This window comes from Panthera tigris, chromosome C1 (genome assembly GCF_018350195.1).
Source record: "Panthera tigris isolate Pti1 chromosome C1, P.tigris_Pti1_mat1.1, whole genome shotgun sequence".
NCBI classification, from domain to species: domain Eukaryota; kingdom Metazoa; phylum Chordata; class Mammalia; order Carnivora; family Felidae; genus Panthera; species Panthera tigris.
This window is the reverse complement of record NC_056667.1, coordinates 164,669,431-164,693,171: the sequence shown is the minus strand read 5'-3', so window position 1 is coordinate 164,693,171 and position 23,741 is coordinate 164,669,431. Positions and strand designations below refer to the sequence as shown.

The window sequence follows — 23,741 nt, the reverse complement described above, 5'->3', positions numbered from 1 at the left end:
TCTGATGTAAGTACGGCTACTCCGGCTTTCTTTTGTTGACCATTAGCATGATAGATGGTTCTCCATCCCCTTATTTTCAATCTGAAGGTGTCTTTAGGTCTAAAGTGGGTCTCTTTCTTATCCATTCTGTTACCCTATGTCTTTTGATTGGAGCATTGAGTCCATTGATGTTTAGAGTGAGTACTGAAAGATATGAATTTATTGCTATTATGATGCTTGTAGAGTTGGAGTTTCTGGTGGGTTCTCTGGTCCTTTCTAATCTTTGTTGCTTTTGGTATTTTTTTATTTATATATACGTATTTTCATCTTTTCTCCTCAGAGAGTCTCTCTTAAAATTTCTTGTAGGGCTGGTTTAGTGGTCACAAACTCCTTTAATTTTTGTTTGTCTGGAAAACTTTTTATCTCTCCTGCTATTTTGAATGACAGCCTTGCTGGATAAAGAATTCTTGGCTGCATGTTTTTCTGATTCAACACACTGAATATATCCTGCCACTCCTTTCTGGTCTGCCAAGTTTCTGTGTATAGGTCTGCTGCAAACCTGATCTGTCTTCCCTTGTATGTTAGGGACTTTTTTTCCCTTGCTGCTTTCATGATTCTCTCCTTGCTTGAGTATTTTGTGAATTTGACTATGATATGCCTTGTTGATGGTAGGTTTTTGTTAAATCTAATGGGGGTCCTCTGTGCTTCCTGGATTTTGATGTCTGTGTCTTTCCCCGGGTTAGGAGTTTTCCACTATGATTTGCTCACATAACCCTTCTACCCCTATCTTTTTCTCTTTCTCTTTCTCTTCTGGGACCCCTATGATTCTGATGTTCCTTTTTAATGAGTCACTGATTTCTCTAATACTTAAGTCGTGCTCTTCTGCCTTAATCTCCCTCTTTTTTTCTGCTTCATTATTCTCTGTAAGTTTGTCCTCTATATCACTGATTCTCTGTTCTGCCTCATTGATCCTTGCCACTGCTGCATCCATCCGTGATTGCAGCTCAGTTATAGCATTTTTAATTTCATTCTGGCTATTTTTTACTTCTTTTATCTCTGCAGAAAGGGATTCTAATCTATTTTCAACTCCAGCTAGTATTCTTATCGTGGTTCTAAATTCTGGTTCAGACATCTTGCTTGTATCTGTGTTGGTTAAATCCTTGGCTGTCGTTTCTTCGTGCTCTTTCTTTTGGGGTGAATTCCTGCTGAATTCTGTGGCTCAGGTTGTGCAGATTGTTGTATTAATCCTCCAATCAGTTTTCTAGGTGTGTAGGATGGTTTAGTGTTGGTCTGGCTGTATTTCATGGATGCGAGACACACAAAAAACTTCCATGCTGTTCTGCCATCTTGGCTCCTCTCCATATTTTTTCCAAGTTGAAATTATTTCAATTTTTACATAATTGTAGTTAGAGGAGACATTTATTTAGTTATGCAACAAAGTTTTGGGTACTTTTAACCAAAATATCTTTGTACAAATTTTATTGTATGTGTCTATCACTGTATAATAAAATAAAATCTTCCCTATTTACAACTGTATATTTTGCACTGCATTGGTGTTGAACACATACAAATGCTGACTGAACTCAATATTACTTGATTGCTTTGAGATAATGCTTGGTCTAACATGGTAGATGTGTTTATAGCTGAAAGTAAAGTAAATGAGAAATTATGTGTTACATATAGCCTGCTGTGGCCTCATTCTTTTCTGTATGATTTTTAATTTTACAGTTTTATCTATTATTGCAGGCATATAAGTGCTTATAATATCACAATTAAACACCTTTCCACTTTGTTCTATCCTTATTTTTAAATGAGGGGATACCAAATTAGAAATATATGCTTTGCATCATGTTTTGCACATGCCCTTTTTGGAAGTGAAAATTAAAAATAGAATATAATTGACCTAGATAAATCACTATAGTTGTGTGAAGGCTGAAGTAAAACCAGGCTTATACCATAGTATAAGTTCCTGAAGTAGCTAGAGCTAGAAATTTAAAATAAACCTGTTACATGAGATGATGTCTTTATAAAATTAGGTGCTAGAGTATATTTGGTTTTGAGCAGTCAGACTTTAAAGGATGCATACTTTAAATTACCTTTTTAAATATAATTAGTATTCATTTTAAAATGGTGGAATTTTTTTTCCCAGTTTTGCAAATCTGATATATAGACATACACACACACACGTTGGTGTGTGGTTTAATGTTTCATTGCAGGATAGAAGGGGAGATGCTAAAGCAGGTGAGAAGATCTTTATTCAGAAATGTGCTCAGTGCCACACAGTGGAAAAAGGTGGAAAACACAAGACTGGTCCAAATCTCTGGGGCCTTTCTGGCCCTGGACGAAAAACAGGACAAGCACCAGGATTTTCTTTTCTGATGCTAACAAAAACAAAGATAAAAACTAGGCAGTTGTGGGAGAGAACTAGAAACTTTGTAGCAAAGAGAAAAGACATGATTTGATATAATTCTCTAGTTTGCTGCATTAAAAATAAAATCATCATGTTTATATTACTGAAATACTGGTTTATATCATAAGATCTATGTTTAGATACGTGGTTTCTTTTTGATCACACAGGTTTTTACCTATACAAGGTATTTCATTTTATGCAGTACATCCATGTTGAAAAGCATGAGCTAAATTAAAAAGATCAAACCATATTTTAATGGCATAATGGTAGTTTTCTATTTGTAGTAGTGATTTCTATTTGTAGTAGTGGGAGGATGTTATAAAAATTAGTTTGAAAAAGTATATTCCGTGATTTCTTTGTTGGTGGAAGGTGGGTGGATGGCAGTTAACATGAGAAAGCATTTTAGGGTTAAAATTGAAAATGGTTAGAAAAGACTATAATATCTTTGCAAAGAAATTTGTTATTCCCAGATATATGTGTACATACATACATATCATTAACATTTACCTCAAAAATAGGGTACAACTCAAAATAGACTGTAACTCTATTTTGAATTGTTCTTGGAGGCTTGCATTTCTTACTGGCCCAAATTTCAGATCAGTACAACACTACTGTTTGGAAAGGTTTTTATTTTATTTTGTTTTTGTTTCTTTTTATTCTTTTTATTGAGGTGAAATTCACACCTCATAGCATTAGCCATTTTTAAAATTTATTTACTTTTATTTTAGAGAGAGCTTGCACAAGTCAGGGAGAGGGGCAGAAGGTGAGAGAGAGAATCTTAAGCAGGCTCCACGCTCAGCACAGAGCCTGACCCCAGGCTCAATCCCATGACCATGGGATCACGACCTTAGCCAACATCAAGAGTCAAATCCTCAACCAACTGAGCCACCCAGGTGCCCCAACATTAGTCTTTTAATTAATTAATTTATTTATGTTTGTTTATTTTTTGCGAGAGAGGGAGAGAGAGAACATGAGTGGGGAGGGACAGAGAGAGAGGGAGACAGAGGATCCAAGGTGAGCTCTGTGCTGATAGCAGTGAGCCAGATGCAGGGCTCAAACTTACAAACTGCGAGATCATGACCTGAGCCGAAGTCAGACACTTAACTGACTGAGTCACGAGACGCCCCAACATTAGCTATTTTAAAGTGTACAAGTCAGTAACATTTAGGGTATCACAATATTGTGTAATCAACACCTCCTTGTAGTTTCAAAACTTTTTCATTACTCCAGAAGAGCTCCTGTACCCATTAATCACTCCCCATTTTCTCCTACCCTTAATCAACCTCTAATCTGCCTCCTATTTGTATGGATTTGCCTACATAGTCTTAAAAAAGAAATCATAAAATATGAGCTTTTGTATCTGGCTTCTTTCACTTGGCATGTTTTCAAGGTTCACTGAAGTTGTAGCATGTATCAGTGCTTCATTCCTTTCTGTGGCTAATCATATTCCATTGAATGTATATATCACAATTTGTTTATCCATGTATCAGTTGATGAATATTTGGATTGTTTCCACCTTTTGCCTCTTGTGATAGTGTTGCTATGAATATTTGTGAATAAGCATTTGTTTGAGTCCCTGTTTTCAGTTCTTTTGTATATGTATATGTATATGGTGGGTCATTTGTTAAATCTATATTTAACTTTTTGAGGAAATACCAAATTGTTTTCCACAGTAGCTTTGCCATTTTACATTCCCATCAGTAATGTAGAATTCCTGTTTCTCTATATCCTCTCCAATGCTTGTTCTTTTCTTTTCTTTTGGGTGGCTCACTTGGTTAAGCTTTCAACTTGGCTCAGGTCATGATCTTGTGGTTTGTGAGTTCGAGCCCCACGTCGGGCTCTGTGCTGACAGCTTGGAGCCTGGAGCCTGCTTTGGATTCTGAGTCTCCATCTCTCTCTACCCCTCCCCACTGTGCTCTGTCTCTCTCTGTCTATCAAAAATAAGTAAAATGTAAAAAAATAAATAAATAAAATTGCCATCTTAGTGGGTGTGAAGTGGTATCTCACAATTTTGCTTTCCATTTTGTTAATGAATGATGATGTTGAACATGTGTTAACGTGCTTTGTTAAAAAGAAAACCACAGACCCAAAATGGAGTCACTTGTGGTAGGCACAGGACACCAAACCATGGCTTAGTACCTAACCTAATTGTAGTTTCAACCTTTGCCAGGAATGTAATCTTAACCAGTTAGTCTGGAATTTCCTGGTGGGCACTGGTAAGGTAATCCACCTGGTTTGTTCCCCAAAAGGAGGTGACCTTTCCTGAAATAATTCTTCCTTGTTGTTGTTATCACTTCCTTTTCCTGCCTTTAAAAACCTTTCCCTTTCTGTTGCCCTTTGAACTCCTTTCTACATGCTGCCTGATTCATAAATCATTGAATAAAGCCAATTTGATCCTTAAATTCACTCAGTTGAAATTTTTCTGTTTAACAACTTGTTGGCCATTTGTATATTTGGAAAAATGTGTATTCATGTCCTCTGCCTATTTTTTATTTGAAGTGTTTGTCTTTTTTCTTGTAAGAGTTCTTTATGTATTCTGGACACTAAACCCTCATCGAATAGGAGATTTTCAAATATTTTCTTTTATTCTGTAGTTTGTTTTCATTTGGTTGATAAGGTCCTTTGACGCACAGAAGTTTTTAATTTGCATAAAGTCCATTTATCTATTTTTTTGTTGGTATTTTCTTGGTACCAAATCTACGAATCTATCACCAAATCTAAGGTCCTACTAAAGATTTACCCTTGTGTATTCTTCAAATACTTTTATAGTTTTGGCTCTTATATTTAGATTGTTGACCCATATTCATTTGATTTTTGATAGTGAGGAAATAGTTCAATTTCATTCTTTTTCATGTGGTTATCTAGTTATCCCAACTCCATTTCTTGAAAGATGATTATTTCCCAGTTGAGTGGTCTTGATACCCTTGTTGAAAAACAGACTGGCCATATATGTTGGGGCTTGCTGCTGCATATTCAATTCTATTTTTATTACTGTTTTTATTACTGTAGTTTTGTAGTAAGTTTTGAAATTAGGAAGTGTGGAGCCCTCCAGCTGTGTTTTTCTTTTTTGATATTATTTTAACCGTTCAGGGCCTTTTGCAATTCTGTGAATTTGCGGATCACCTTCCTCATTTCTGCAAAAATTTTGGAATTTTTGATAGAGATTGCATTGTATCTATAGATTGTTTTGGGGGTATTGCCATTTTAGCAACACTAATGTTCCAATGTATGAACATGGGATGACTTTCCATTTATTTAGGTCTCTTTTCATTTCTTTAAGCAATGTTTTGTAATTTTCAGTGTATGAGTCTTTCACTTCCTGGGTTAAATTTTTCCTAAGTATTTTATTATTTTAGAAACTATTATAAATAACATTGTTTTCTTAATTTTCTTTTTGGATTGTTCATTGCTTGTATATAAAACACAACTGACCTTTGTATGTTGACCTTGCACCCTGCTTTGCTGAATTTGTTAGTCCAGTAGATTTTTGTGGCTCCTTTGGGATTTTCTATATTTAGAATCATATCATCTGTGAATAGAAGTGGTTTTACTTCTTCCTTTCCAATTTGGATGGCTGTCATTTCTTATTATTCCCTAATTGATCAGGCTAGGACTTCTAGTGGAATTCTGAGTAGAACTGGTAAAAATGTTCCTGATCTTAGAGGGAAAGTTTTTAGCTTTTCACCTTGGGTATGATATTATCTGGGGGTTTCCAAAAATCCCTGTTTTCATGTTAGGCAACTTATCTTTTATTCTTAGTTTACAGAGTGTTTATGTCATGAAAGAATATTAGAATTTGTCAATTTTTTTTTTCTGCAGGTATTGAAACAATCATCTATTCTTTTTCCTTTTGCTCTATTAATGTGTTATGCTAAGGTAATTGATTTTCTTATATTGAATCATCCTTGCATTCCTGGGATAAATCCCATTTGGCCATAGTGTATAATTCTTTTAATGTGAGTTGGATTTAGTTTGCTAGTATTTTGTTGAGGATTTTTGCATTAGTGACAAGAGTTACTGGTTTGTAGTTTTCTTGTGGTGTCTTTGTCTGGCTTTGGTGTTTGGAGAAGTTTAAAATACAGATTATTGCAACTGTGAGTACTCTTCATACATGATTTGAATTTGGTATTTTAAAATTTCTTAATGGGTTTTATAGTGCTTGTATTGTGCTTATTTGAGCTTTGTGGACTATATTGTAGGAGAAGGGTTTAAAAAGAGGAGTTGGCGTTTTGTGCACAGTGTTTTTTGTTTGAGTGCACATGTAATAGCTTCATTTTGTCAAAAGAGGGATTCTGCTTATTTTAACCTGTGTTAATATTTCTAGTAAGATAGTGTCTTGGGTTGGTCTTAGCCTATCTATAGTGATGTTATTGACTAGAAATGCCTGGGGACACTCACCTGGGCCCATACTACTTGTAGTGAGCCCCTACAGACATCTCCCCAACCAAAGTTGGTGATGTGGCTGGACCAGGCCTTGTGGTTCTTATTATGATGGCAAGACACACCTCATCAGCAACTATCAGGGAACTTTGAAAAGACAAGATTTATTACTCACAACTCCTGGAGGTTAGATGGCGTGCCTGGGACCACCCAGTGAGGTTGAGAGGAGAGAGAGCACGCGAGAGAAACAGAGAGAGAGCAAGCTAGTGAGCAGGTCTAGCGTTCTGCTTTTATTGGAGTCAAGGGTGGGGTGCCTAGGGTTTTGCAGGTTCACTCTTTATTGGTGAATTTAAAACATAAGGGTGGGAATTAAAGCATGGGAAGGGGAAAACAAGCAGTCCTCAAATGTAGTTATCTAAGTCTACCAGAGCTTTCTAAAAAGGGGGGTTAACTTCATGGGTAGAGGACCCTGGCTGTTTATGTACTCACGTAACTGGCAATGTGTTTACTCAAACTGGATGTTTTTGAAGTGGATGCCATGGTAAACAAAAGTTTAATGTCAGGCATTTATATTATAGTCAAAAAAGCTAATTGTCAGGTGCTTACACTGCAGATAGGTGAGATACAGTGAAATTTTTGTTATTTAGAATATTGGGAAAAGGGACCTGTGGATACTCAAATGGTTTGGTTAAAACAAAATTAGCACATGCAGGGTTTTCACAGCTTTTTTGGTGAAAATAAGATTTTTTTTGTCTTTCTGAAATGTTGGGAACAATACAGTTTAGTAGGATGGAGAGCTAGCAAAACCCTTGGTCCCAGACTTCTCTTGGGTTTCCAAGCAAACCAGGGTAAAGTGGGGTGGAGAGTATATGTAAACACTTGAGGACTATATTGGATTCTTAGGGCTGCTGTACCAAAGTACCATAAATTGGGTGGCTTAAAATAGCAGAAACTTACGTTCTCACAGTTCTGGAGGTACAAAATCAAAAGTACAAAATCAAAAGGCTAGAAGTACAAAATGTTTGCAGGGCCATACTCTCTCTGAAACCTGTAAGACAATCCTTCCTTGTTTCTTCCTAGTTTCTGGTAATTTGTCATTTATCTTGGTGTTTTGGGTCTATAGCTGCATAACTCCAATGTCTGTCGTTTCATGATCCCTGTGTGTCTCTGTCTTCACGTGGCTATCTTATAAGGATACCAATCATATTAGGTTGGGAGCTCATCCTACTGCAGTATGACCTCATTTCAAGTTACCTAATCACAGGTGCAGTGACCGTATTTCCAAACAAAGCCATATTCTGAGGTAGTAGGGGTTAGGACGTCAGCGTATCTTTATTCAGAGAACACCCATATATACATATAAAATAAATACATAGATAATGATAAAAATTTATATTAAAACAAAATACAATAAAACTTAATCTTTGGTCAAGGGTGCTTTAGAATCTTTTTAAACATCATTGTAATTGTTTTTAACACAATGTCATTGTGTTTGTGTGTGCAAAAATACTGGTTAATAGGTATTCTATAATAAAGAATTTGTCTGGTCTTTGTTCCAGGTTCCTAGATGGGAATCTGAAAACCTTAGAATTTCCCAAGTGATAGGAGTGTTTCTTTTATGCAAGTTTGGGCCCTGGGACCACCACCTGAGTTTATGCTAATGAGGGGACTTATGGTAGGCTCCTGGATAGTTTCTGGATGGGGGTGGCCAAGCTTGAAAGACCAGCTATGTGATTAGAGAGTTGGAGCTTTGGGCTAGGTGATATCAGTCCAACTTCCAGGGTTAGGGGATAGTTGCTGCAAATTGAGTTCTGTCGCATGGCTAATGTTTCACTAGGTATTCTTTGTTTTTTTTTTAAATGTTTATTTATTTTAAGAGAGAGAGGGAGAGAGTGTGAGCATGGGAGAGAGAGAGGGAGAGAGAATCCCAAGTAGGCCCTGCACTGTCAGAGTGGAGCCTGATCTGGAGCTTAATCCCACAAACCATGAGATCATGAAATCAGGAGTTGGACACTTAACTGACCAAGCTGCTTAAGCACCCCTCAATAGGTATTCTTACATAATAAAACCCCCATAAAAGCTCTGGACACTTTAATTGGAAGCTCTGGTTGAGGTTCCTGATTGGTGAGCATATCAGTGTAGTAGAAGAGTGATGAGTCTTGATTCTCTAGGGACAGGACCCAGAAACTCTGTGTTTGAGACTTTCCCAGACTTCATTATATGGATCTCTTTATCTTGCTGGTCCTGATTTGCATCCTTTATGTTAAACCTGTAATTAAAAGTATAGTGTTTTCCTGAGTTCTGGAAAATTGTTGCTAAAGTTATCAAACTTGAGAGGATCCTGAGAACCCTCTAATTTATAGCCAGTTGATTAGAATTTTGGGTGGCCTGGGACCCCAAACTTGCACCTGGTGTCTGAAGTGAGGGCAGAATTGCTGGGGACTCTGGAGTCAGTTTTAATTCCAGGCAATAAGTGTCAGAGTTGAACTGCATTTATTGGAATAGGATTTCTCATTGATAGACTGTTGAATAAATAAGTCTGAAACTTAGATTTATTATTTGAATGTGGTTCTTTAGTTTTTAAAGTAACATCTTCCTATAGTGTCATTTTATTATTTTATTATCACATTATAAGAGCACTCAACTTTTGAGTCCTAACTTGTAGACTAGTTATAACCTAACATTTATTTCTCTAGCTGCCAATTTTATTGCTTGTTAGCATTGATTACAAATGATATTAAAACTTACCACAAATATATCTCTTATTATAGATTGTTGTGAAAGATTAAAAGCTGCATAGAAGGTTTGGCTTTAACATTATTTAAGAATTAGAAATAAAATTTCCCTAAGTCAGATCAGTTAAGTAATATTTGTGACTTATTTGGGGATATAATATTGCTATTTGTTTTACTGGTTACATAAGAATAATAAGTAGCAGAATGAAATTGGATTCCTATATTATACCACTTATAAAAATTAACTTGAAATGGGTAAAAGACTTAATTAAATTTAAGTCTTGAAATGATAAAACTCCTAGAAGAAAACATCTTATTTTTAAAAAAATTTTTAAAGCTTTATTTATTTTTGAGAGAGAGAGAGAGAGAGAGAGGGAGGGAGAGCAAGCATGAGTGGGGGAGGAGCAGAGAGAGAGGGAGACATAGGATCTGAAGTAGGCTCCAGGCTCTGAGCTGTCAGCACAGAGCCCAATGCGGGGCTTGAACCCACAAACCGTGAGATCATGACCTGAGCCGATGTCGGATGCCTAACCAACTGAGCCACCCAGGTGCTCCAGGAAAAATCTTCTTGGCATTGATCTTTGTAATGATCTTTTGGATATGACACCAAAAGCACAAACAACAAGAACAATAATCATTAAGTGGGACTGCGTCAAACTAAAAAGCTCCTGCACAGCAAAAGAAACAGTCAACAAAATGAACAGCAACCTATGTAATGGAAGAAAATATTTGTAAATTATATATCTGAAAGTCTTTGTAAGTTATATGTACACAATTGGGAACTAAACCCCAGCACACAATGGGCAGGGGTTGATATTCAAAATCTATAAAGAACTGATGCAACTCAGTAGTGAAAAAGCAAACAACCCAAATAAAAAAATGGGCAGAGGAACTGAATAGACATTTTCCCAAAGAAGGCATATAAATGGACAACAGGTACATGAAAAGGTGTTCAATGTCACTAATTATCAGGGACATGCAAGTGAAAACCACAGTGAGATATCACCTCATGCCTGTTAGAATTGGTATCATCAAAAAAGACAAGAAATAACAAGTGTTGGCAAAGGTGTGGAGAACAGAAACACTTGTGCACTGGTGGTGGAAGTATAAATTGGTGCAGCCATTATGGAAAACAGTGTGGAGATTCCTCAAAGATTAAAAATAGAACTACCATATGATCTAGTAATCTCATCTCTTGGTATGTATCCAAAGGAAATGAAATAGGATCTGGAAGAGATATCTGTCCCCCACGTTCACTGCAGCATTATCCACAATAATACTGGTTAACAACCTAAGTATTTATCATCAGATGAATAGAGAAAGAAGATTGTGGTAAATGTATATACATTGGAATATTCAGCCATGAGAAAGAAGGAAATCCTGCCATTTGCAAAAGCTTAGATGAACCTTCAAGGCATTATGCTGAATGAAATAAGTTACAGGAAAAAATACTGTTTAATATCAATTATGTGTGGAATCTTAAAAAGTCAAACCCAGGGAGTTTTAGGAAAATGGCAGAGTGAGACGATCCTGAGCTCACCTCATCCCATGGATACACTGAGATAACAGCTATATCTATGCAAATAACTCTGAAAACAACCTGAAGATTGGCAGAACAGACCTTCCACAGCTAATCATAGAGAGAAGGCCACATCAAAAAGGTTAAGAGGAGTGGAAACACAATTGGGAACTAAACCCCCAGCACACAATAGGCGAGACATCACAAACACAGAGACGTGAGAGGATCAGACTCCACACCAGGCACTCCTGGCACAGAGGACTTGAACTGGAAGACAAATCCCCATAATATCTGGCTTTGAAAATCAGTGGCTTAACTCCAGGAACTTCAACTTCAACAAAGATGTTTAAAACATAAAAGAAGCAGAGCTGAGAATTCAATAATTGAGATTTAAAAAATGCACCAGAGGGAATCAAGAGCAGATTAGAGGAGGCAAAGGAACTATCAGCCATCTGGAAGACAGGGTGATGGAAAGCCACTAAGCTGAATAGCAAAAAGGCAAAAGAATAATAAAAAAATGAGAATAGGTTAAAAAACCTCTGCAACATCATCAAGCATAATAACATTCACATTATAGGGGCTGCAGAAGGAGGAGAGAGAAAGGGGTAGAAAACTTATTTGAAGAAATAATAGCTGAAAACTTCCCTAACCTGGGGAAGGAAACAAACATCCAGATTCAAGAAGCACAGAGGGCCCCTAACAAGATGAACCCAAGGAGGTCCACGCCAAGACACAAAATAATTAAAATGGAGACAAGTGCTGATAAACAGAATTTTAAAAGCAGCAAAAGAAAAGAAAAACAGTTACATATAAGGGAAACCTCATAAAGCTATCAGCTGATTTTTTTCAGCATAAACTTTTTAGGCCAGAAGGGAGTAGCATGATGTATTCAAAATGCTGAGAGGAAAAAACCTACAACTAAGAATATTTTACCCAGTAAGGTTATCATTCAGAACAGAAGGAGAGATAGTTTCCCAGACAAACTCGACTGAAAAAAAAAAAAGTTAAAGGAGTTCATCAGCACTAAACAAGCCTTATAAGAAGTATTAAAGAGAATTCTTTAATTGAAAATATCATAACTAAAAATTATGACAGGAAAAAATTTCAGAGGTAAAAGGAAACATATAGTTGAGGTAGTAGATTAATCACTTGCAAAGCCGGTATGGAGTTTAAAACACAAAAGTAGTAAAAATCAATTATGTCTACAAAAACTAGCCAAGAGATACACAAAACAAAAATAATATGACATCATATATGTAAAAACATGGAGGAGAGAGTAAAAATTTAATGCTTTTAGAATGTGCTTAGACTTAAGGGACCATCAACTTAATATAGACTGCTATACACATAAGCTGTTCTGTGTGAATCTAATGTTCTGTCTGAATTTGTGGTAACCACAAATTAAAAACCTGTAATAATGCACAAAATAATAAAGAGAAAAGAATCTAAATGTAACAATAAAGAAAGCCATCGAACTACAAGGGAAGAGAGCAAACAAGAAAGGAATAGAGAAGACCTGTAAAAACAATCAGAAAACAATGAACAGAATGGCAGTAAGTATGCAGCCAATCAGTAATTACTTCAAATGTTAGTGAACCAACTGCTGCAATCAAAAGGCGTACAGTGACTGAATGGATAAAAAAAATTAAGACCCACTTATATGTTGCCTACAACAGATACTTTATTTAAAAAACATTTTTAAAAAAAATATTTATTTATTATTGAGAGACAGAGAGATGGAGCATGAACATGGGAGGGGCAGAGAGAGGGGGAGACACAGAATCTGAAGCAGGCTCCAGGCTCTGAGCTGTCAGCACAGGGCCCCAAGCAGGGCTTGAACTCACAAACTGCAAGATCATGACCTGAGCCAAAGTCAGATGCCCAACTGACTGAGCCACCCAGGTGCCCCAAGAGATACTCACTTTAAATGTAAGGACATACACAGACTGAAAGTGGAGGGTTGGAAAAAGATATTCCATGCAAATGGAAATCAAAAGGCAGACTGTGTTTTCTTCTTTAATCCTGGCTCCTCTGACCCTTCGTGGTGTCAAATTGAATTTAGGAAGATTTTCACAGCCAGCTTCATAGTCAGAGGACTATGACTTACCCCTTAGGATTTACCACCTACTTTGGAGAACTCTTCTTTTGAGATCATTAGTGACAGATGTCCTCTTAACTCCGTCCAGGTTTTATATTTTTGGTAGTCTTCTAATTATATTAAGTTTGATAAATTTTATCAAAAGTGAAGTTAGTATTTCTGTCTCTCTTTGTCCATATTCTTTTTGACTGGTTTTAGAAAGGAAAAAAAGAAGAGACAGCCTTTCAGTCTCATTATAAAACTGGATTCCTGAAACCATAGGTTTTTTATAGAGATTTGGATAGAGGCAACTTGTTATGATTGGAAGAAAAAACATGAAAATGAGTTAGCAGTCACCATTCTTAACTCTAAATAGTCTGTATCTTAGGGCAGGTTCTTCTTCTCTCTTTGGGTCATTTATTCATCTTCAAAATGAGGGGTTGGATTAATTTCTAAGGCCTCTTCTAGAAGGAACTTTGATTCTAGGAGAATAGGGTACTGCTTATGTCCAACATGTCTGGGGTTGGAAGTTTATTCCTGTACCTTAGGCCATGCTAAATAGCATGTGAGTATTAGATTTCTATAGGGAACCCTAAGACTAGAACACTAAAGACTAACTTTGGAATTTTCTTGTAGATCAGAAACTGTAAGTATTCCCAGTTGTAATAGTTTTCCTATTGAATCCAGGAATAATCTTCTGTTCAAATATGTGGGTCACATCTGAAAGTAAACCTTACAAATTTAACTACACAAACTTAAAACTTATTTTCACCTTTGTAGGTATTATCTGGGGAGAGGAAACTCTGATAGAATATTTAGAGAACCCAAAGGAATATATCCCTGGAACTAAAATGGTCTTTGCTGGTCTTAAAAAGAAGAGTGAGAGAGAAGATCTTATTCAGTATTTGAAACAGGCAACATCTTCGTGAAATGCTCTTGCACCTTAAAAATACCAGTTATAAACCAATAGTTCCAGTTTCAAATATTGCATGTTTAAGGAAGTCGTATTTGATCTTTTTTGATCAGCCTGTAGTAAGTTTAACATTTAAAAATAAAAGTTGATGGAACGCCTGGGTGGCTCAGTCGGTTAAGCGTCCGACTTCAGCTCAGGTCACGATCTCATGGCCCATGAGTTCGAGCCCCGCGTTGGGCTCTGTGCTGACAGTTCAGAGCCTGGAGCCTGCTTTGGATTCTGTGTCTCCCTCTCTCTCTGCTCCTCACCCATTCATGCTCTGTCTCTCTCTGTCTCGAAAATAAATAAATATTTAAAAAAAATAAATAAAAGTTGAAATTTTTGATTGTGTGTAATCTATGATCAAATGCCCTTCAGAGTCAGAACTGACTTTTGTCTGCAGACTAGGGATGTTGATAAGACCAGCATGAGGAAGAGAGGGAAGAGAACTGAAATCTATTGTGCTTCAGTAGTCTCTACATGCACAAAATATTTTATAAGCCTAGCAACTGCTATTGATGATGGAGATAATTTCCACATACTTACTTCTCTATAATTTAAATGTAAATGTAGCAGACATTAGCTTTAGTTTTCATTAAGCTATGTTTGGTTATTTGTTTGCTTTTTATTATATCTTTATTATATTTATAGCTATAACTTCATTATAAGTAACTTTAAGAAAAAATAAGGAAATTGAAGTCAAATATTTGGTCTTATCTTAGGAATATTATTGGAACAAAAAGCAAATTGTTGACCATGTGTGACATAAAATAAAACCTAGAGAGAAGGAGAAAAGCATGTTCTATGTTAATAAGCATTTATGTCACATAACATGTAATATGTTTGCGTTAATCTTTTTAGGGTACCTTTTTAATCCTGAGTAATGTGAGGCTGGACTGAAGGGAGGGATAGCATGTACCCTTTTGAGAAAGAGGATGAATAAAAAAGACAACCCTCACCATTAGTGTGGAAAGGCTTCCCACCTCACAGGAATTGGCTACGAGTCATGGTGGAACAGGTCCACCACAGGGCCTGTATACAAGGGAATGGTGGCTCGGTGTGGTGTGAAGTGGCCCCTGAATTGGCTATGCAGTCCTATAAACACTCCATTACCCAAATGTAGGGCCCAATGCAGGAAAGGGAAGGTATTTCCTTACCAAAAAGGTGGGTAATGGACTCAGTCGGTCAGGGGTCATTATGGGTGAGAATAGGATATCCATTCTCTAATTTCCACTTCACAACAACACCCCTGTAAGATGGATTTTACCTTCTCAGGGCTGCCTGGATGACTCAGTCGGTTAAGCATCCACCTTCCGCCATGATTTCATGGTTTATGAGTTTGAGCCCCATGTCGGGCTCTGTGCTGATAGCTCAGAGTCTGGAACCTGCTTCGGATTGTCTCCCTCTCTCTCTGCCTCTTCCCCTGCTCATGCTCTCTCTCTCTCAAAAATAAACATTAGGGGAAAAAAAGGTGGATTTTACCTTCTCCTTGGGACTTGTGCTAGAACCAACCTTTGGATCTTCTGCTCCAATTCCTGGTGACTTTTTACCATATCATAGGGATAATATGTTAATGAGTTAACTTATTAGCAAATGCTTCTATTGAGAAGTTACCCTACCTGAAAATTCCCAAAGTGAGGGGAACATTATTGAAAAAGCTGTGATCTCCAGAAGGTTCTATTAAGTCAACTAAGTGCTTGGGCCCAATTTTAATGCTTCTGGCAAGTGGGAGTTCAGTGCCACTACTGTATGGAAGAATGTGTCCCTGGGGACCAAGGAGACTTCAGACGAAGTTGAGCTTGTTACTCTCCCTGGAGAAATTCTTTGATGAGGGCAGAGACATCTGTAGGGACTCCAAGAGTGTATTAGGGATGTTACCAGTCTCAGAGCTGAGTTGGGTTTGCAAGGATATAGAATTTGGTGACATACTTCATATTTTAATTTATATGGGACAGAAAACTCTGTAAGAAAGACCTGAACTTAAATTCATATTCATAATTATAGCTTAGATTTATACGACTCTGACAGATGGCCTTGGTGGTTTTGACAAAAGGCCACATTGCAGGGAGGAACAAGAAGGAAGGCCCTATGTTTGGAGTTTAAATACTTTTGACCTAGGAGAAGCAGAAAGAAGATAGTATGAGAAGAGCTGAGGTGGTAAAGGGCAGTTCGGTGGGAATAGAGAAGTATTAAGTAGATTTCTTCCATTTAAAAAATCAAACAGTGATAAGATGTTGAATGTTGTTTTACATTTATGTTTATCTTGGTAAGAGCAAAATAAATACCTCTTTGCTGGTAGTGATGTTTCTGGTATTAGAAAAAAGTTTGGAGGAAAATTTGCAAATAAATGCAGTAATTAAAATTCTGTACTATGATAGGCTTTATTATCAAATGAATATATGTTGTCTTTGAGAGGCTTAACTCCATCTTAGGGTCAGTTTACATGAAGGGATGTCTGGGCACTATGCCATTTTATTCTCTATCAGCTGTGTTTGCCAGAGTTCTCTTCTCGGTGTGGTTCCTGGTTAAGGCTGGTCATGTGAGAAACCTGCCTGAGATTTGGAAAGGGGCAGAGTTAGGCAAAAGCCTTTACATTTGTCAGGTCGCTGCAGGGCCCCAGGTGCAACTCATACTTATCGCTAATCTGTTGACTGCAGTCTTCATGTGGTGGGGCAGCAAGTGGCTCAGGTTCTCCCAGCTCCTACCAGATCTCTTTCAGTTTGAGCCTTGGGCCATCCACATAATAAAGGTTTGGAATAGATGAGAAATAGACAAAACAGTACCAGTCTGTCCTCACTGCCTCACCGAGTTTGTCCTTCTACCTACTTTGCTCCCGCTCTCCTTCCTCACTATCTGCCCTGCTGACCTACAGTAACTGTAAGCCCATCATGAAATCAGAGCCCACAAACTTCCATAGCCTTCCCCAACTCTCCTTTGTGATCTTAGAGACTTTGCTCTAATCCTTTAGGTGCTCCCTTCTGGACCTGTATTCCTCTGCTTCTTCCCAAATTGTGTAAGGTCTCCTTTAGTAACTCCCTTATTCACATCACTCACGGTGGCCCTGAATCCTTGGTCAAATCCTAACTGATACAGATACTATATCTGTGCAACATACCTCCGTATGAATAACAGGAACCTCAAAGGGAATTACTCTCTAGGTACTCTCCAACCTAAATTTGGGGTGCCTTGACAAAGCAAAGGAAAGAATAATGAACTTTACAACCATCTAAGGTTGTCAGGTTACTGAAGTCTGCTATTGTCTCCTAAACTTGAATTAAAGATTCAATAGAAAAAAAGATTCATGTTAATTAGAGAACAGATTACTATGTTTATGTAATCTGAAAGAAGTAAGTATCCTTGTTTTATAGGGCCATTAACAGGAACCAGGAAACATCAGTAGAAAGGAAATGTTATGCTGATCGCATATCAACAAAAATATATTTGAGAAGTATTACAGGTAGTTGGATGATTATATAAGATGTATATTTATCACTTTCAGCAGAGACAGTTCTAAATATATATCTTGATAAGGATCTGGAAAAATAAAGTATGGTTTCATTTAATTAAAGTAAAAATGTTAGATCAGTTAACTTGGCAATTGTTTGCATGTTTCAGATAGAACAGAGGGAACTCTTCAGAAAGCAGGGAACATTGTTAGTTGCTTTGTTCTTAAATTTTTTTTATACTAGCTAGTAAAGTACTTTCTAGATGAAAACCTCTAGTCAGTGGTTCTTTTGGAAAACAACATACCATTTAGTTTTCAAGAAGAGTAATTTTTTAAATTAAGCCCTTGTGTCTCACACGATGTTGTGTATAATACAGCATGATTTTGAGAGCATTTGCTTATTCTCCCTCATCGTCACATTCTTCTAAAATATTAACATGGGGAAGAATTTAGAATCAAATTTCCTTCTCTATATTTGTCACTCAGTGATCATTACCATTTACTTTTGAGTTTGAAATCACAGTTTCATGCAGTTCTTCAGCTTTAATTCCTCCTTCTCCACAAAGTAGGGACTCTTTGAAGCACAGAATATTATGGTAGTAGAGGCAGGTGTGAGAGGGGCACCACTGTAGGGGTGGGGTGTTGCGGAAGGGCACAAGAGCTGATGACAGGCACTAAGAAGGCAGAGGAAGGAGTGCAGAAAGGGGCACTATTTATAAAATTGGGGGGGCAGATCTCTCACTTTCAGTATAGTTTATTTGCAGAAGCATTTATTTCACTTTACCCAAAGTCAAATTCATTAGGTTTATTACCTGATGTTCAAGTAATTGCAGGTGACAATTTCCCCAAGTGTTTGATCCCTATGTAACATAGGTCACTTTTTTCTAGCTCCAAATAACAGTTTAGTTTCCATTCCACCAACTCTCTGGTGCTGAAGATAGGGCTACAGAGCAGCACCCTACTTCTAGGTCTCATTTTCTATATTAGTCAACTTTGCTATTGTAACAAAACCTTATGGTCTTGCAACAACAAAACATGTATTTCTCATTCACAGGAAGTGTAGCCTGTGGTCAGCTGTGGCTTTGTTCTAAGTGTCTTCACATTCTGGGACCCAGGTTAAAGGGGAAACACCTATATGGGACATTCCCATTCTTGTGACAGAGGGAAAGATCTAAAGCCCTGGAAGAAGCTTCTTCATAAAGCTTCTGCTCAGCTGTGGCATATATTACGTGTGTTCACATTCTAATGACCAAAACATGTAAGTGGCCAAGCCCAAAGCCAGTGAGGTGAGGAGGTATACTCTGCCTGCAGGAGGAATGTCAAGTTACATAACAGTAGTATGTCATACTGTTAGAAGGAAGAGGTAGTGAATAATGGCAAACAAGATACCACCTACCATAAGTATGTGTAAGCATTTCCTTTTCTCATATTTTCACTTCAAACAGTAGCTCTCTTGGCCCAGCCTCTTTGCTCTTTTATTTACCTGTTGCCTGGGCCAATCACACCCTTGGTGCTAGCTTTGCTCTATTTTTTAAAATTTATCTTCGTTGAGGTATAATTGATACATACTATGTCAGTTTCAGGAGTAAAACGCAATGATTCAACTATATGTATAAATTGCAAATGGTCACTATAGTAAGCCTAGTTAACATCCATCACCACACATGGTTATAATTTTTTTTTATTGTGACGAGAATATTTAAGTTTACTCTCTCGACAACTTTCAAATGTACAGTGCAGTATTATTAACTATAGTCACCATGCTATACCTTTCATCCCCATGACTTATTTTAAAACTGGAAGTTTGTACCTTTTGACCCAGTTCATACATTCCCCCTGCCTCTGGCAACCACCAGCCTGTTCCCTGTATCTATGAGCTTGGTTTTTTTTGGTTTTGTTTTGTTTTTCTAGGATTCTACATGTAAGTGAGATCGTACTGTCATTGTCTGATTTATTTCAGTTAGCATAATGCCCACAAGGTCCATCTATGTTGTTGCAAATGGCATGATTTCATTCTTTTCTATGGCTATATAATATTCCATTGTATGTATATACCACATTTTCTTTATCCATTCATTCATCACTGGACACTTCAGTTGTTTATATATCTTGGCTATTGTCAATAATGCTGCAATGAAATGGGGGTGCAACTTTTCAAGTTCTTGTTTTTGTTTTCTTTGGCTAAGTACCCAGAAGTGGTGTTGCTGGATGATATGATAGTTCTGTTTTTAATTTTTTAAGGAACTTCCATACTCTTTTCCATAGTGGCTATACTAAGAGTACACGAGAGTTCCCTTTTCTTCACATCCTTGCCAGTATTTGTTATTTCTTGTCTTTTTGATAATAGCCATTCTAACAGGTGTCGGGTGATATCTAATTATGGTTTTGAATTGCATTTCCTTGATGATTAATGATGTTGAACACCTTTTTATGTCCCTGTTGGCCATCTGTATGTCTTTTTTGGAAAAATATCTTCTGCCCATTTTTAAAAATTGGATTGTTTGTGGGTTGTTTTCTTGTTTTTGTTTTTTGCTATTAAGTTATATGAATCCTTTAGAAATTTTGATTATTAGCTCTTTATTGGTTATATGATTTGCAAATATTTTCTCCCACTCAGTAAGTTGCTTTTTCATTTTCTTAATGATTTCTTTTGCTGTGCAGAAGTTCTTTAGTTTGATATAGTCCTATTTATTTATTTATTTATTATTTTTTTAAATTTATTTATTTTGAGAGAGAGAGAGAGAGAGAGAGAGAGAGAGAGAATCTCAAGCACGCTCTGCACTGTCAACATAGAGCCAGATGCAGGGCTCGAACTCACAAACCATGAAATCATGACCTGAGCCAAAACCAGGAGTCAGATGCTTAACAATTGAGCCACCCAGGTGCCCCTCACTTGTTTATTTTTGCTTTTCTTGCTTTGCTTTTCATGTCATATTAAAATAATCATCTCTAAGACTTATGTCTTAGAGATGATAGGAGCCTACCATCTATGTTTTCTTCTCGGAGTTTGATGGTTTCAGGTCTCACATTTAAGTCTTTAATCCATTTTTAGTTAATTTTTGTGTATAGTGTAAAATAGTTGTCAAGTTTTACTCTTTTATATGTGGCTGTTCAATTTTCCCAACACTGTTTATTGAAGAGACTGTCCTTCCCTTGGCTCATTTGTCATAAATTAATTGACCATATATGCATGGGTTTATTTCTCATCTCTCTATTTTGTTCTGTTGATCTATATGTCTGTTTTTCTGCCAGTGTCATACTGTTTTAATTACTACAGCTTTGGAATACAGTTTGAAATCAGGGAGCATGATTCCTCCAGCTTTGTTCTTCTTTCTCAAGATTGCTTTGGCTATTCAGGGTCTTTTGTGATTCCACACAAATTTTAGGATGAAAATGCCATAGGAATTTTGATAGTGAGCACATTGAATTTGTAGATTACTTTGTATAGTATGGATCTTTTAAAAATACTGATTTTTGGGGCGCCTGGGTGGCTTGGTCGGTTAATCGTCCGACTTTGGCTCAGGTTATAATCTCACGGTCCATGAGTTCGAGCCCCGCATCGGGCTCTGTGCTGACAGCTCGGAGCCTGGAGCCTGTTTCGGATTCTGTGTCTCCCTCTCTCTCTGCCCCTCCCCTGTTCATGCTCTGTCTCTCTCTGTCTCAAAAATAAATAAACGTTAAAAAATAAAAAAAAAAAATAAAAAAAAAATTAAAAAAAAATACTGATTCTTTCAGTCCTTGAGCCTGGACTATCTTTCCATTTATTTATATCTTCTTTAATTTTTCTCATTAACGTCTTGTGGCTTTCAACATATAGGTCTTTCACCTTTTTGGTTAAATTAATTCCTAGGTATTCTATTCTTTTTGATGCAATTGTAAATGCAATTTTTTCTTCATTTCTCTTTCTGATAGTTCATTATTAGTGTATTTAACTACAGAAGATGTTTATGCACCAACTTTGTATCCTGCAACTTTATTATATTTATTAGTTGTAACAGTTTTTTGATGAAATATTTAGGGTTTTATATGTAATATCATTGTATGTGCAAATAGTGGCAGTTTTACTTCTTTCTTTCTAATTTGGATATATTTTATTTCTTTTTCTTGCCTCATTGCTTTGGTTAGGACTTCCAAAATACTGTGGCAAGAGTGAGTGGGCATCCTTGTCTTATTCCTGATCTTAGAGGAAAAGTTTTCAGCTTTTCACCATTGAATATTATGTTAGCTGTGGACTTGTCATATATGTACGGCCTTTGTTATGTTGAGGTACATTCCCTCTATCCCTACTTTGTTGAAAGTTTTTGTCATAAATGGATGTTGAATTTTGTTAAGTGCTTTTTTTCTGCATCTGTTTAGATGACTGTATGATTTTTATCCTTCATTTTATTAATGTGGTATATCACATCGACTACTTTGTGGATATTGAACCATTCTTGCACCCCTGAAATAAGTCCTACTTGATCATGGTTTATGATCTTCTCAATGTATTGCTGAATTTGATTTGCACCCTCCTTTTATTTTAGTTCTTTGCATGAAAACCAAATCACTCATTGTGAAATTTTCCTTCAATTTTTTTCCTCCTTTTGTTCTGATATTAGATCTACACTTTCAATATTAATACTAATTGTGGATTATTATTGAATGCAAACAATATCATATGGCATTTAAGAACATTTGTGATTTCTTGTATAGATTTTTTTGTTTTTTATACTCAAGAAATAGTATCTTGTATTGTCATCTGTATTTTAGTATAAATATTCTGTCTCCCTAGCTAGACTGTAAATATTCTTTGAGGAAAGGGATGTCCTTCCATTATTTTATAGCTTCAGTGTCTAACTCAGCTATTGGCTGTTTAAGATACTTGTAGGTAAGTTACTTTATAAAGATTCAAGGTGTTTTTAAAATATTGAATCTGCTCATATTCTTCTAAGTTTGAGTTTCTAAATGTAGAGAAAATAGTTTGAAACAGTTAAAAGCCAATCAGTTTATTTTATCAACAAATCATTCTTCAGCAAGATACTTTGATTATTGCTAGTTTTTCTTCTCAGATAAAGTATCTATTGATTTTAAGAAGAATAATATCTGAAACACTTATGGCATGATATTGTAGCATATTTTTTACTTTTTTTGAGTAAATTTGACATCTAACATTGTGTAAATTCAAGGGGTACGTCATGTTACTTTGATATATTTATATATTATAATATGGTTGTAGTTGTAATGATATTTATCATATTACATACTTACAGTACAATATTATTGTCTATTCAGTAAACTGCATTACATCTGTGGCTATTTTAGTACTTGTTATAAGTTTGTACCCTTTAACACCATCAATCTTATCCCTCCCCTGTTACCGCTGGTAACCACTGTTTTACATACACACTCTCTGTTTCTTTCTTTTTTTTTTTTTTGATATATGTCTGACTTTTTTAGATTCTACATATAAGTGATATCATGCAGTACTTGTCTAATTTATCATATGAAGCTTATTTTTCTACCTTCATTGGTCATTACTGTTCACCTAGGTATCTGAAATTTAAAAAATTTACCTTATAGGTACTTATTATTCTTTAATACAATTATGAATGCAACTGGGCTTATAGCTCAGAGTGGTTTCAATTTCTAAATTGAAAAAAAAGATAAAGAGATAAAGAATAAGGAAATGTGCTTTAATGTAAAAAAAATTGTTTTTTCAAAAAAATTTTTTTAACGTTTATTTATTTTTGAGACAGAGAGAGACAGAGCATGAACGGGGGAGGGTCAGAGAGAGAGGGAGACACAGAATCTGAAACAGGCTCCAGGCTCTGAGCCATCAGCACAGAGCCTGACACGGGTCTTGAACTCACGAACCGCGAGATCATGACCTGAGCCGAAGTCGGACACTTAACCGACTGAGCCGCCCAGGCGCTCCTGTAAAAAAAATTTTTTAATGGAGAATGAAATACATCATGTTGGGTTGAGTAAACACCAAGTATTAAATGATTTATAGTAGATATTTGACCAAAATGTGTGGAAGCAGGAGGACAGATCACACTGGAAGACAGAACACAGCTTCATTCTATGAAAGCAGATAAAACTTCATAGAGGGTGTGACACTTCAAATAGGTTTTATTGGAGAAAAGAAGTTTGAGAGGCAGGAAAGGGGAGAAGGGCATTTCAGGAGAAAGCCCAGAAGAGAGAAGGGATCTGCATGCTTGGAGAGTATACAGCAGGGAATAGCAGAAGATGAGAAGGAAAAGAA

General features: G+C 36.5%; 2 protein-coding genes across 4 annotated transcripts in view; both read left to right on the top strand.

The window, feature by feature from the left end:
• PDE11A (phosphodiesterase 11A) overlaps nt 1-23,741 on the top strand; it is a 411,261-nt gene that overhangs the window by 6,606 nt on the left and 380,914 nt on the right. The window lies entirely within an intron of this gene.
• On the top strand, nt 1,604-14,029 carry LOC102966744 (cytochrome c 2-like). Its single transcript, XM_007083915.1, has 3 exons — nt 1,604-1,633; nt 2,196-2,374; nt 13,879-14,029. Exons 1-3 carry the CDS (start codon nt 1,604-1,606, stop codon nt 14,027-14,029), a joined length of 360 nt encoding a protein of 119 aa, XP_007083977.1.